Source organism: Manacus candei, unplaced genomic scaffold (genome assembly GCF_025592945.1).
Source record: "Manacus candei isolate 608988 ecotype Guabito, Panama unplaced genomic scaffold, ASM2559294v1 h1tg000017l, whole genome shotgun sequence".
NCBI lineage: Eukaryota > Metazoa > Chordata > Aves > Passeriformes > Pipridae > Manacus > Manacus candei.
This window is the reverse complement of record NW_026138065.1, coordinates 14,641,288-14,657,377: the sequence shown is the minus strand read 5'-3', so window position 1 is coordinate 14,657,377 and position 16,090 is coordinate 14,641,288. Positions and strand designations below refer to the sequence as shown.

The window sequence follows — 16,090 nt, the reverse complement described above, 5'->3', positions numbered from 1 at the left end:
TTCTAGTAAAGTTAAAAGAGTTTTCCTCTTACTCTGCACGAGCTCCTGCCACAGCTTGGTTGAGTGCAGCATTTTCTGAATTCTGCGTTCCAGTGCCAGTGGAATACCCTATCAAGGATGGGTTGAACTCACGAAGAATATCTGCAGAAAAGACAGCACCCTGTAATGTTGCTTCCTGCAGCAGGTAGCAAATGAGGCTATAAAGATTAGACCTTAGCAAAAGACCATTAAAAAGCTTTAGGAGAAACCTTAAAAAAACACCCAGACATCTTTAAGTATAACAAACATGGAGATTCATCACCATACAACTATTTCCCAGCCTTCAAGGTCTCTGAATTTCATGAATTCAGATATCTGATCACCTAACACAATCATCTTGGCTAGCAATGCCATTTTGCCTGGTAAGTGAGGCTGGGTAACCCTACACTCAAGCAGGAGATTCTCATGCCATCATGCTCTAACTGCAAATGGTTTGGAATCAAATCCCTTAGCCCAATCTCCCCAGATGTATTAACCCCAAAGACCCCAGATTCCCTTCTAGATCTTAGGTTACAAACCAGCCTTACAAACACCTCTAATCTAAAATGTCCTGACCTTTAAAAAGCATGTAAAATCTGATCTTGTAATGTGATTCTGCTCCTGCCTGAAACAACTTTCCCATACAGTCAAAATAGTTTCTTTAGGCTATGCGCTAAGATTTTTGTTTCATTGACCCCAAACATATATTAGACAGAAGAATACTGAAGCAACCAAACCCTAGGAATTACAAAATACATAGTTAAGTCATGCACAGCATACTATAGTCTGGTTGTTATGCAGCTTTTACTCAGCATTGGACATTAAACACAAAGGGATTGGTTGTGTCATGCTACAAATTGTAACTCTTTTCTGTGTCTCCTTTTATAACAGCAGGTGTTTTAATAATAAACAGCTCCAGATATTTATCAAATTTATGGAGAAAGTCACTTACTTGCTAGTGTCGTGACCGTGCTTATGTTTTCATTTCCTCCAACACTGTTAAAAAGAACAGGAAAAAAGTGTTCCAAGGTAGGATGGACTCGGTAAGGCAGCGGGCTAGGTAAGAGATCGCCCCCTTTTGGGGGTTCTGCACATGTACACAGCACACTCTCGTGGTTGTGCTAAGCCGAAGCAGCTCCTGGTGTGCGCACCCAGTGGGTCACGACACCAGAGACATCAGAGACACTGTCATCATCATGACAATCATATTAGCAGCCCTGTACACTAGCTGTCCTCTCAGCTCTTTCATGTATTTTGGCATATGTTCAAACCTAGCTGAAAGAAATTATTTATTTTTTTTAAAACTGCTCTCTTTGCTGTTGTTGTACCTATTAAAATATTTATTACTTCTACTTTCAGTTAATAAAACTTTTGTGCCCATAACAAAAAGTTCTGGCAGCATATATTTCAGAGTGATAAGTATAATCAACACCTTTGCCTCCCCTTGCCCTGTTTTGACTCAGCTGGAAGAATACTACTAGACTGGTAATATTCACCATTAGGTCTTTGTGCTCTTTGCTCTCCTTCATGCTGTAGAATAGAATATACTAGTACACATTTTTTCCCCAAAAATTTCAGTATATTACTATTAAAGATCAAAACATACAATGTTTGACTTAGAACACCTCTATAGTATCCCTTTAATCTGAAATAGAATATTTTGAAGTGCACTAGAACAATCCCTGAAAGTGTTTAAGGTCGGGTTGGATGGGGCTCTGGGCAACCCAGTCTCATGAAAACTGTCCCTGTCCATGGCATGAGGGTTGGAACTAGATGATCTTTAAGGTCACTGTTTAAACTTCTAGAGCTGCAGTGGTTCAGGTTGGTAAGAAATGATGAACAGAAAACAGCCTGATAGGTTTGGTGTTAAATCTTACAGTTGCAGAATAACAAATGAACGATTACCTTTCTTCAGAGTGTCTTTTTGACACATTTAACAACATGCTGCTTATGTAAAAGTCTTTGACTCATAAAAGTAAAAGTATTGACTCATAATTAAACTGTCCCGCATAATGTAAGCAATACTGGGAAAGGGTCAAGAAAATAAATATTGTGTACAAAGCAGCAGTAAAAAAAGATCCCATTTGGCTTTTTGTAGACCACTAATTTTAAATGAGACAAATGGGTGCTGTGGGCCACACTGGGCAAGAGCAGACAGGATATAGAAAGAGCAGGGACAGAAACACAGAATGAGCAAGTGGTGCAATGGCATTGGGGTCTGAAGTCCCCTTTGCAATAGCTACAATTCTGAGAGGAGAAAAAACCATCTTAACAAAGATCCCAGGTCTACTCCAGCCATGCTACATTGTACTCTAGATAGCCACTAGTTTGAATATTTTATTTATCATGACTAACAGCACAGCCCTGTGTCTCCACACAAAATGTGAAGTCAAATTCGTTCTCTGCAAGCCTCCATTTGGTACAAAAACCAACTATACAAATCAAACCATAAGAAAACGGATTTCCTCCCACTGTGGGGAAATTCCTGTGACTCACCTCCAAGAAAGACCTCGGTACTGAACCAGGACATTCAGAACATCATGGGGTCGGGATGCTGCCCCATTAGCTGCCTGGAAGCAGAAGAGGAGTTCATCTTCAGAAAATAGACTTTGCTACAGTAACTAGTTCTCTCACTGATCGCAGTGAAAAGAATTAAAAAGCATATTAACCAAGCAAGCTACATCATCCTCCCAAAATAGAACAGATCGTTGTTTTCAAGATCAAGGGCTTAGGGTATTTTATTCACTCTATTTCAGTGAATTACTCTCTTCTATCAACTTTGTGATTAGATCAAGTGGGGAAAAATTGGTAGAGAATGTTCAAAATATTCATATAATTCTAAACTTACACAAGGAAGAAATAAGATAGCAATGGTTCTAAATGAATAATTTATTAAATGTTCCTCCCAATAAAAAGTGGTATAGTGATTTTACGCCTTCCCTCTCCCAGTTTCCCCAAGAGAGAAGACTACACAGATTTAATGTGATAATTAGCACAGAACACATAAGAAACATGAATTATAATATGAGCAGAGAAGCAGTCATCACTAATTGGAGAATCACATCCAGTCTAGGGGTAAAAGGTTTCCATAGTTCCAGGAATAATCTTAAAAAAAAAAATCTCAAGGTAAGTTACACTTAACACACCTGATGTTCTAATGCAATTTTACTCAAATATTTAGTTAGCATAAATTACTACGGCTTTATAGGTTTTGATATTATCACATAAATATTTATCACATCATATAGATACACAGATATACACAAGTAGCTGCAGAACTTTTTCTTTCTGTTCATGCTGCTTACTAACAGGTTTCAAGGCCAATACCTTGGGAGCCACCTAGAATCTATAAACGAGAGCAGTCGTTGTAAGTCCACTCTAGCAGACTGGTTTTGCCACTGCACAATCTAGTCTTGCATCTCTTCCTTGTGTGGCACTCTTGTGGACTTTAACTGGGAACTGTGCACTCAGATTAGACTCGTAATCTGATTACCTATCAGCCAGTCAAGGCGGAGCATGGAAAAGATGATATGAAAAACGTGTTTGGCTCAACAGAGTGTAACAGAATGTATTCTGTTTCCTGTGTTAAAAATTCAGAAATGTTTTTTTCATTACTAGTTTTATTGATGGTTACCCAGTGATCTGTACTTACTGTGAGTGAATCTCCCAGTGCAGCAATCACCTGGATATCTGCCGGTTTCAAATTATGAACTAACAAATAAAAAATAAAGGGTGTAAGGGAAAAAGGAAAGAAAGAAAACTTCAAATTGTGATGGTTATAAGAAGTTTTCCTCAGGATAAGCATAATAAAGCATTGTAAAGACAGCATTTTTAACATTAATGTCAGCATTAACTCGGAATCACAGACACTGATAGGCATCAAACCAGAAATGATTCTTGGTATCACATCTGGGCCGTAGCTACGGTGACAAAGGAGACAGAAAGGTTTCAGTCTTGCATCTGTTGTTACTTAGATTCCTTTTAGCTGGCAAAAATTGCTGAAAAGCAGGTGCAGCTCTGGTGCCAGCACAGAACGGATATCTGGGGACCATTACAGATTCTCAGGTAAGACAAAACTGACTCAAGGACAGAACTCCATGTGGCTTTTTCCATCTCAGAGTGCACTAACAAGAGCCCCTACAGTTTTACCACTCTGCAAATGAAGGACTTGACTGCCTCCTGTCTTTTCCACTGTCACTTCTTTGTTTGTACATGGAAAGTGTAGTTGCATAAGCTCTCACAATCCTTGAGGGAGAACTTGCATCTTGCTATACAATTACTGACATTGTTCCGAAAAGGATCTTAAAAGTCACAGTCAACAGAGACCACTATTCCAAAGAAAAGAATTCCTCTCCTGACTGGACAGGAACCCAGTTCCTGTTGTCCCTCTATCATCAAGTGAAGTAGCCCTATGATAAAAATGCATAGGACTTTACCTGAAACAGGAATCGTATCAGAGGGATCCCAGTCAGTACAGGGAATATTTGTTCCATAACTTCTCTCCTGCAAAGACAGACAGGGCAAGATTTCACATCAGTCTCACTATACTCCGGTCGTGATAAACAATTTACGTGTCAGACCATTAAATTAATGAAATTCCCACGTACTTTGTATACAACTACCCAGCTCATCCTGTCCTCAGTCTGTGCTTTTTGAAGGCAGACACAAGCTCAGCCTGCTCAGAACTTGTACGGCCTTACTAACACGGCACAGCCAGTTGTTTCAAATTCTGTGCCATGCTGTGTTGAGCTATGCAACATTTTGTGTGCCCATACTCTGAACATCTTGTTGCAAGAAAGTGTTTGAATATCCCAGCACGAAACTGTACCTTTGCCAGCAGGTCATGAGCCTGCCTTCTCTTATGCAGCCCTGTATGTGCGGCCAGGGATTTGCCTCCTGGCTCTTGGGTTGAGCCTACTGAGAGAAACACTCCCAAGGTCTACTGTTAGTGAAGGCTGACCATCAGTATACCAGAGGAAACCATCAAATAAGACCCAAAGATACATTTTAGCTCCAAATTTCTCAGCAGAACTCCTTACATAGGCTAACTTGCCTAAGGAAAAGATGCTTGTGTGTCTTGTCCCATCGTTCTGCTTTGGGGTTTTAATTTTTTATTAACTACCCCTAACCAAATAACCACAAACACAACAATGGTGCTTCTTGCCTCCTTAACACCTCCCACACTACAGCTACTTTCAAAAATCAGAGTGGTAGGTACCACTGCCCTGTGGAGAGGTCCATACACCCCAAGCAACTAACAAAACAGATGGCATTATGTTAAAATAAGAGGAAATGTTTATTACAATTCCAATGATGAACAGGCCATTTTGAGTGCAGATATGGTCTAGACACTGTGTTCTGAGGCATTAAAATGAACATTATCTGTAGCTGCTTGGGAACATCAAGTTCTGCTCAGAATCAGAGTACTACTACTTAAAAAATACAATCATGGCTGTTTTTCTCCACACATCTAATCTGAAACTACCACAGGAAAAAAAAAAAAAAAGAAAAATCCATTAGTCTTCACTTTTACTATAGTGTAAATGAGACTAAATCAGACCCACACACTGGTCAGACCTGATCTAGTTTCCTCCATGGTAGGACTAAACAGCTCCATTTCCACTATCTTCTTATCCCAGGGAAAATAATATTATTATGCAGATGTTTAACATAGGTTCTTAACAGTGAAGGCAAAACTTACTTACTTTAGGGTGGCTGAACACATCTACTCTATAAAACCCACCAAGGAGAAAATGTGCTATTAAGCATCTGACTATTTAGTAAAGCATGGAAACAAAGAGCTGGAACTTTGTATTTAGTTTTCCCAGGTAGCACTGTTTATTTAGGCTATAACACACTCTCACCCACGTGCCCCATTCCCTGGAATACACTCAGTCCATCAGATGCAAACAGTCCTACTGTACCTGAGATGTTTCTTTGGTGTTTGATGTCTTCAGGGAAGATGAATAGTTACTATTTCTATATGTAAACAAATACGGATTTTCCTGCAGAGTGAAGAGAGTATGTTTACCAACACTAGCGGAAAGAGAGTCAGTTGATGTTAAAGCATTCTGGCTACATTTTCAAAGAGAAAAAAATAATCTTTACAGTATTAATTTTTGAATGAACATTGCATTAGTGAAGTAAACCAGGTTAGACCTGAAAGTCCCTAGTCGGAAGCCTTGCCCTAGGTATGCTCTAGGCACAGCACCACCTCTTGCCTTAAACCTAATATCAAACAAAACACATAATTCAATTTCCTTGATGTTTTAATTGCTGTTTAGAAGCTTTTGGATGCCAGTAATATTTTATCATTATCCAATTATTAAAGTCAGAGCTTAAATGCAAAAACATTCAAGAACCTCTTCTTTGAACCTGACGTGCTCAGATCCTGAAGATATTACTGGATTATTGACAGCTCCAGGAACTAAAATAGGTAAACTTGGCAGCAGAGTCAAATCACAAAAAATCTAGCTTATACAAAATACATGGATTCAATTTTATTGGTGACATATGTTTTAATACTGATAATGCATCTCATACCTGCAATTATTAAATTCAGATTAGCTGGGTATATTTTGAATTAAAAAAACCTGACACAGATGATTTAACTGATTTTTTTTCAAAAGTTCTTGTTTTCAGTTTCATCTGTATAAAATAAAGAGTCTGTGTCAACAAAGTTTAAGAACACTCAGTTTTTAACAGCACAATATCTTGGGCATGTGTGTATTCCCAAGAATTTCAGAAAACAAAAATAATATTTGGAAACTTGGAAATTCTGCAGAGTGAATAAAATCTCAAAATAATATGGAAGCCCTTTTACCTGAGATGGACATTGGACCTGAACAATGTTTGTGACACCATAAGGCTGCTTCTGTCCAACTGGTTGCATCTGGAAAGGGAGAGAACAGGGAAATTGTACACATGCTGTGTGTGGGAGAGAAGGGAGAGCAGCAGCAATGCAAAGGCTCTAATGCCTGGAGTCTTCCATCAGGCTCATATATATATGTTTAAACATATATATTTAAAAATTTCTTTTGCTTATGATAAACATTTATCTATGCATAACATATCACATGTATACCTACAAAAGCAAGGAGCTGAAAACAAGGCATCTCATCACATGTGCAGACTGTCCTCCCATCGTCATTAAAACTTCCATCCACACATTAACTCTGCTTTTGGGAATGCTGACCCTGTAAGTGCTGCTCATTTATCCTACCTTCCAGAACTGTTTCATTATCTACATTTTCATACATGTTAGGCAACATCAAAAGATGCACTCCAGCTCCACATAGAGGCTTAACAGCATTTACATTTATTGGCCTTCTTGTAACAAGATGGAAAAGAGATTGTAATGAAAAATTATGGAATGATTCAAAACTCAACACTGACAGCACAAAGGGGCAAATACCACAAAGAATCACTTCACCTGCTCAGGCAGCTTGCTGGGTGCTAATTAAATTGCAATCACACACAGAGGAATTGGCTTAGGGTTTAGATCCCTCAGTGTATGTCTGCTCAGTTTGGCACCACAGCAGCTGCCAGAAGCAGCAGACTACATAATAAACAGGATGGAAAGGACTGGAAAATACAAGAGTAGCAGGCTTGATGTTACTGATACACTCTGGGCAGGAATGTTATATTCTATTTGGGTTGTTGCATCAATGAAAATAATGAGAAAATTCAGAGTTTATATTCTTCTAGAGAAGCATTAAAGAAACAGTCTGTGCTTTACTGTGTATGCAAGAGAGAGAGAGAGAGAGAGAGGAATAAAAGGAATAAGAGGAATAAAAGCTATTTAATTACATTCTTGAAAGAAAATATATACTTCCAGCACAGAATCATCCTGCAGAACACGGGTCAGTGGGGTATTTCTTGGCTGGAAATCAATTTCAAACAAGTATTAGACACGTGTATGTTGTTGGGATTTGGGTGACGAGAACAAATTTCTCCAGAAGGCAGTAAGTTCCAGATGGCTCAGACACACTGTTCTTCCAGCAAAGACTGACAGCTCCTGTGCAGCACAGCTGCAAGGTCCTGATTGGGAAATGGCTTGCCAAGTCTGTACTGTGGCCAGACAAAACCTCCCCTGGATTCCAGCACATCTATTGTGCAGGCCGGTTGGTGTGCCAGTCTGCTCTGGTACTGCAGCAGGTTCTAAGTCAGTGTAAATCCCTGAACACAGAAGAGAGGCAGAGGCAGCCTCCGGGTGCTGTTCTCTCCCATCCAGGTCCTTGCCTGGTTTCATTTTCTCTCTTGCTTGCAGGATAGAATTGTTTTGGTTTTTGGTTGTTTGTTACACAAAAGAATGGTAAAAGACATGAAGCTCTTAACACACATGAAAGGAGCTTTGCCCCAGATATACATCCACAGGTAAAATGGTAGGCATTCACCAAAATTAATCAATCAGCCTCTCTGTGGTAAACATCAAAGCTGTCCAAGTAAACAACCAACCTCCCTCAGCTTTTCCAAGCTGCCCAATGTCATTTAGCTGACTGGTCTCTGGCGTGCTTAGCATATGAATTGCACCGCTCCTGGAGAGCTCAAACTGTTTTGGTAAAATATCCAGCCCTGCCTAGGACAAGCCCGTAGCCCCTGCTAGCTCAGCTTCTTCTCAGACAGGCTGAAGTGCAGCCCTATGGCAAATTGCCACTAGATTTTCAAGATTTTGCCCTTTGGCCAATAAACAGATATTTATTACAGGAAAGAGGTTGATATCAAGCTGCAAAACAAGGAAGGTAAAGGCACCCTGGCAGAGTGCAGGAAGAGTTTCATTCTGCTGTGTTTCTGCTCCACAAGTCATGATCTTGACTTCCTATCAGTTCCCAAGACTGCATTATGGCTTGATTTTTCTTTAGTTTTTAAAGAAGTCAGCATAAACTGTTAGCTGGACTTCCCAGTAGAACTGGAGTCGCCTTTATCAGGTGAGGACACCTGCCAGTGCTTTTTATGCTGAAAGCATCTTTCGTATCTGCCTTTACATCACAGCAGAATACCATCACAGGCAAACAAGAAATCAACCCACAGACATCCCTTTCTGATGACTGCCAGCTGTACTACAAATATTCCACTAAATCAAAGAGGAGTCAGGAAAACAGACGGGAAAATGAGTTGAGGGGAATGCTGCCATTCGTATTGTCTTCCCTCACACCGGTGGCAAGATGTGGGTTTGCCCCATTTTGCTCTTCCTCCAGATCACCTACGCTGTCTCCTCACTAGAAGAATCACCTCACACTGAAGAAAAACTCTGAAATAAAGCAAATTTGGTATTTGTCTCCTTTATGACAGTGCTCTGGTTCTGGTGGCTCCACAGCAGGCTCACTACTTGAGTCTGGATTACTGCCCTAATGCAACCATCCTTAAAAGCACCACTTCATTTTGCTTATGGTTTTTCATCTCTGCTTTTTCCACAAAATGCTCCTAACAATTAAAGTGACAAGAATAGAGTAACATGCCAAAGGATGGCTTGCTCAAGGACAGAGCACAGGAGGACAAATAAAGTCTATGCAGAAAAGGTTTGGAGACAGAAAAATGAAGCAGAGGGAAAGAGGAAGGCTCTTCTGCTGGCAGAAGATGCAAATAAAAAAATGTCACCTGAAGGGACAGAAAGAATTTGTTGCAATCTTAGTATAAGAATTTGAGAGGGCAGAAAACCAGGACTGAGTTGACTGACTATGTCTGCACAAGTTATTGAACTTCAGAAGATAAATCCTGGCCCTCTCCCCTTCTACAGAGCCTGGATTTGGCGGAGCTAACACACTTGTTTCAGATGGGGATGATACTTTCACAGCTCCTGATAAAGACTATTCAAGATGCCTAGTATTGGATTCTGCATGAATTGAAATCTAAAAGCTGGACAGAAAGAGGTCATAAGGAAAAAAAGAAAAAATATGCTATAGTCTAGACTTGGAAAAAAAATGAAAGCAAAGCCCATTAGAAGCACCTGAAGTCTGCTAATTGCAGTCTGGTAACAGAAAGGGACATGACTCAAAGTCAGATGTCAGCTTACACTGATAAGCCCTGATCTGTTGTCACATTTAGATGGATCTTAGAATCCAACACAGAATTCAACTGGTCCCAAACAATTCCTGCTCGAGAGGCACAAAACGGGCTGGCAAACTGGTGGCATTGTCGTGCCTTTCCAGCCAGAATCATTCCTTTTCTGGTCTAGCTGAAAATATATTCAGCATTTCATTTCAAAAATCTGCTGATGGAAAAACCATGCTAAGCAGATGTAAAGGACCACTTTTCACAGCAAACTGAATGTTCATACTTAGAGTGGATTGCTCCCAACTAGCTTCAATATTTACGATGGTTAGTATCTGAGGATATGCCATTGCTTTCTAGTGTCCTATAGGTCATGTTTGGGTGACTGTAGTTGTGTGATCCAGATAAATATCTCCAATGCTGATGTGGACAGACATAGGCAGGTGAAGTAACTCAGTTTCTTTACAGAGAACTGCCAGAAACAGAGAAAATGTTTAATTGACACTTCAGGAACCTCACCTTCAGCATTTGCTTTGCTCATTCAACTAGTAAAACCAATTGCCTAGTGGGACTAAGGTAGAACAACAATAAAGGTGCCAATATGCATCTATCATGAATCTATTTTATGATAGAAGAACTGAGGTAAGAACTTTGACATTATCACAAAGAATATCACAGATAACAGCAAAGGAGATAACTGGAGCCAGCGTGGGTGTTCCAAGGCCTCCTACTAACTAACTAAAGTCATATTAACTTTAACTATAACATCTTTTATTAAAGTGACTACCATTTTTCTAGATATATCATCTGGTTGAATAGAAGCCTCTTCCTGCAAATCCTGATTCTTCAATTGATCAGGGCTACAACAGCATTACTACTGCTAGAATTAGCATAAAAGGAAACAAGAACTTGCCAAACTGCAAGAATTTATTTTTAAATGTGTTTTACTAAAAGGCAGTTGCAGTACAGTCTTTTTCCTTCATGCTTAGTATAATTTAGACAGACACAAGAATAGCAGCGGTTCTCAGAATAAAATCTTATTACACGTGGACTGCAAAACAAGCAAAAAGTCTTTTATATTTAATCAAGCTTAATTGACCATTATAGATTCTTTTTAATAAAAAAGAGATGTGTTATAAATTTATTAGAAAAAAAGCTTAAAATGTTGAACCTTTCAAAGAAGGAATAGAAAGATCAATATCTTATCCAAAACAACTGATATCAGGGCATATACACTAAGCAACGATATCTTCCTTTGGTCTGCTGAGTTCAACTCCAAATGCCTGCCTTTTTGTCTCATTCACATTGAAAAGCAATGCACATTTCTTCACTTGCCCCTACCATTAATTTTAAAATGAAACACCTCTAGCTGTATATGCACCCACTTAATCACACACATAAATGCTGTGTGTCAGCAGCTCAAGTCTGCAGTGGGAAACAGCCTCCTATAGAACTGATCATTGTGTTCAAGGTTGAGTGGGTCAGAAAGTCCGTGTCTCCCTCAGACAATCTCTCCCATCTAGTAGAAGGCACCATTTGTTGGCTTTCCTCAGCTGGACAGGACATCCAACCCCTGAGGAAGTAAAAAGAGCTCCCCAAGGTTGTCTATCACCTTTTTACTATGAGCATCATCAGCAGAAAAGTAATGGCTGAGGAGGAGACAACAGTATGAGATTCATTAGTAAAGGGTGCCAGGGGATGCAGGATAGAGAGAGGACAGAGTAGAGAGGAGTATAATTGCTATAATCCCAGGTTAGGACGAGCCTCAGTTGTCCTGTGCTGTGCTGTCACAGAGGTAAGACTAGCAAAAGAAGGGTCTGTCACAGCTCATTTACTCCATGAGTCTTCCCAAAGGGCTACTTTGAAAACGTTTCTAAAAAGTTCTTCATACTAAGTAGCAGCCACTGAAAAGACCGAGATTAGTCTTGGGAGTGTAGGGCATTTAGCTTTATTTAAGAGCAGTCTCTCTGTACAGCTGAGGATAGAAGCCTTCCTTCCCCCACCTCCTTGCTACTCAAAGCCTGGCTGGTGTGGAGTTGCTACCAGGCAGCCATACTAAGTCCAGTAAGAAACTGGTACTGCTTACCATGTTGTTCCAGAGGCCCACAGTCATGAAAATATAGTCTTCCAGAGTTTTCACTTGTGTCTCTGATGCAGTAGTCAAACTGTCCTTGCCCTGAAAGAGAAAGTATTTTGAGCATGAGAAAAGAATTAAGAGTATGGAAAGATGAAATATTCAGCCACAAACATTTTTAATCTATAAAATAATATTCATATTCACAAGAAAATCAATCTCTTGTGTTCTCTTTAAGCCACTTATTAGTGATCTCAGTTACTACTGGTGTGTCAAAACAGAAAGATGTCGTTTTTGTAAATGATTGTTGCACATCAACAGGACAAGAAAACCACAGCAACAACACAGCATGATCACAATAGTGACATACAGTAGAGCAGAAAGACATACAGGTGTGATCATTTGAATGATTTGGAATAAGCAACACTTTTTCTAGCTAAAATATGCATTTAAATAGTGCAATTTGCCTTAAGAGAACATGCTCAATTTTAAAGTAAACCTAATTGTTGGAAGAGTTTGGAAGGTTACACATGGTGGCCTGCAGCCATATCACAAATCAGAAGAAATAAAGAATCCTCCTATGACATACAATGGCATCTAAAGAAATAACAGAGCAATTCACTAAGAGAAAAAATAGTGCCATGAAAGTTAGAAGTCTGCCATTTGCATATGGATCAGCCACCAACAAAGTGGTGAAAGATGACCCAGCAGCAAGAAGACATGTTTGCAACATAGCAGACTGTACCCTTCCTGGAAGACAAACTTCTTCTTCCAGTTCCCTTTGTTCTGATACTGAGCTGAGGGGAGCAATGGAATTACCTCAAATTCAAGGAGCTATTATAATGCTCAGAAACCAGACCATGACTCACCATTAACCTGTTTTACAAATAATCACCTAATGTGTTGGATTTTGATACATCACTCTAAGTGAACTGTTATCTAGAAAGTAATATTTTCCTTCTTCATTGTCAGATCTTAGAAAGCCTTTACCTTTGAACTTCCCTTTAAAGATCACTCATGACAAAATCATGCCTGACATCCCAGGCAACACTAGCTATACTCATTCTCCACTGGCTATACCAGAAAAAATTCAATTCCCAAGTTCCCAAACTGCATTAATCTCACTGCAGGGAAATAACTGTACTTTCTAACACAGCTTACAAATGCCTTTATCTTTTGGCCCTCTAACCCTTTTTAAATAGTTCACGTTACCCACTTTTTGCCTTCATTGCCAAACACATGAGCATGATCAGTGATTAGCAGCACTGACAATTTCCAGACTCTTGTGACCTAGGCTACAGAGGCCCATAACTTGATTTCTCCAGGAACACAGCATTCAAAAAACACAGGATCTCTGGCTGGAGCTGTTTGAAGCAAGTTCCACTCTCAGGACCTCTGTATCTGATCCTGATGTGTGTTTTTCCTGTGCCTGACTACCATTGTCTTCTAGCATTACACACAGCATAGACAGGAAAATCAGCTAAACATTGCATCCAGTCTTAGCAGACACAAAGCAGAAAGAAAGAAACAACTTGAGTTTACTCACCAGTCTGAGCATCAGATTTCTTTCTTGGAGAGAAGGCTGAAGAACAACAGTGAAGTCATCCCTCCGATCAAACCTCTCAGATTCCAGTAGTTTTTCCCAAGCATCCTAAATATACAACATTTAATCAGATGAGTACTATCAGATAGAGCCTAATATATGTGCAATTCATCAGGGCTTAAATTAAATTGAAATTATCCCCATCCCTAATAAAACACAAAAATAAAATTGTGTAATCGAGAACAAAGACAGTAATTTAATGAAATCTACTTACACAACAACTAGAAAATCCTTGTAACAGTGAGAAAGATACATTGGTTTACCATAATTTTCTTTGAAAGGGCACCAAGCTTAGCAAGGCAATGAAATGTCACATTTTTAAATGTGACATGTTTAAAAAGAACTCCAGCAGAACTGTCTCTGTCTTAACAGAAAGTTTGCCTCTTCAAGAGATACTAAGATTACACAGGTATAGAGAGAACTTACCATCAATATTCCTGATGTAAGAAAAGGGATCAGGATTATTATGGATATGTGGTAAAAAAGCTGCTACTCAACTTCCTCACTGCTATTCCTCCCTTAACTCCTCATTTTAGTCCAATCTGGAAAATGAATAGATGTGTCTAGCACTTTGAGAGCCAAACAACACAGAAGATGCCATACCTGATAGGACCACCTCAATATGCTATCATCTAATGTGGAGCGTTCACCAACACAATTGCACTGATTCTTGTCTGGATTGCTGCAGAAAAGAATGAAAAACATTAAAGACATTAAGAAATTTCGATAAACAAGACAGATAGCATGAACTCTTTTAAACCACTGACATGCACATTTTGAAGACTAATTTGTTGCATATGTTGAGAAAGCTACATGGAACACACTGATTTTTTGATATAAACATAGAATGATATATATTTCCATGTCCAGAGCTTTGAATCGCTTCTTGATTTGAAAGCCTAGTCCGATGACAAGTATGCCAGACTTTGATTAGCACAGGGTCTCACAAGCTAGCAGCATGCTCAAACTTAAAATAGCAGCTACACTAGTTTTCAAACATTTCCCTCTCTATAGTCACACAGTAAAATTGAAAAAAAAAAAAATCAAAATACTCCCACAGGAACTTTTTCCTTTGTATTTGGCGTCGAGTTTCCTTAGTATTTTGCATCTCGAAATGTGGATGGAAGCTCGATGTCGCTGAAGGTTGTATATGCTAAAGGATTTATGCACTGTCGGGCAGCTAACCAATCTCAGTCAGATTTCTGACCTGCAAGGTGAGATGTGCATACTGCATATTTTTGCAGCTGGTTGGAGAACTCTTAGAGCTCCCAAGGCTGTAGACAGGAACAATATAAGATACATGAGACACATGTAAGATTAGCCGGGTTCCAGCAAAGATATACTCAGTTGAAAATTCCTGAATGGACTGGGATTTGAGAAATTTTTTATAGGGTTTGCAGATATAAGCAATAAGTATGTGCCAGGATCAGATTCTCATTTTTTCCCAGAACTCTAGCTAAACCCATAAAAATGAGAGTTTTCTGTTAAAGTGCTATTATCACTACTCGTGAGTGAAAGAATTATCAACTCAGGATTAGAATCTTACCCAAGCCTAACAGAAGGACCTCATAAAATACATGAAGAGAATTACATGACTAAAGACAGAGTTCATGCATTACTTTTAGTGCAGACACTTCTAGTTAGTAAGAAACTAATAAGGGAAGGAACTTTAAATCATTATTGTGTCCCACACTTCAATGCCTAAAGTTCAGTACTGGCATGGGACTGGGAGTGTCAACCACTGATATCCTCTTGGACTCCTGAAATGTCATATTTTTGTATGGGCTTATGCTTTTTTCTCAAAGCACAGTTTAAAATGAGGACTTAGTGGTCAAAAGCTGAGGATCTTATCTGGGAGAAGTTCTGTGCCGGAGGCTAAGTTTACCAAACAATAAAGCACAAGACTTGCAAAATGGTGGAACTGTTCAACCAGATAAACACAGCTATGAACACAGCATGCTGACAATGAGAAAGCAAATTGCCTTAAATAAAAAAGGAAATATAAAAATTTCTCAGAGGAAAAAACAGATTTATTTAATTTTATTTTAAAAACCTTCAGTACATGGCAAGGCCTGTATTCCTAAATCCATCTTTTCCACCTTTCTCACATTTTTTTCTCTAATGCCTGTGCAGGAGAAATAAGTAGAGTGTTCCATGTAGTCACTTTTAACAAGGAAAGCTTCTCCTCTGCTTGTACTTGTTGTTAAGTACATGGTTACATGGCAGTCAGACCTCTTCCCCTTTCCACCAGAAAGTCTCCGAGATTGTACACATACAAAGTTTGTGAAACACTTCAGGATGACTATATTTGTATGTATGGTGTCTTATGCCATGAGCACAAGAAAAAAAATTACTGTGGAGTAAGATGGAGTGCAATCTCATCAGCTGTAAACTACTCCACCATA

The 16,090-nt window shown here is 39.2% G+C and overlaps 1 protein-coding gene across 1 annotated transcript in view; it reads right to left on the bottom strand.

The window, feature by feature from the left end:
* The window catches only part of PLB1 (phospholipase B1), a 79,248-nt gene that overhangs the window by 51,029 nt on the left and 12,129 nt on the right, over window positions 1-16,090 (bottom strand). Inside the window, exons 12-21 of the mRNA XM_051782849.1 lie at window positions 14,289-14,367; window positions 13,629-13,733; window positions 12,095-12,184; window positions 6,842-6,910; window positions 5,943-6,023; window positions 4,455-4,521; window positions 3,671-3,729; window positions 2,515-2,588; window positions 971-1,014; window positions 33-141 (exon numbers count right to left, since the gene is read on the bottom strand). Coding sequence (XP_051638809.1) covers window positions 33-141; window positions 971-1,014; window positions 2,515-2,588; window positions 3,671-3,729; window positions 4,455-4,521; window positions 5,943-6,023; window positions 6,842-6,910; window positions 12,095-12,184; window positions 13,629-13,733; window positions 14,289-14,367 — 777 coding nt within the window. The remainder of the gene's footprint in view (window positions 1-32; window positions 142-970; window positions 1,015-2,514; window positions 2,589-3,670; window positions 3,730-4,454; window positions 4,522-5,942; window positions 6,024-6,841; window positions 6,911-12,094; window positions 12,185-13,628; window positions 13,734-14,288; window positions 14,368-16,090) is intronic.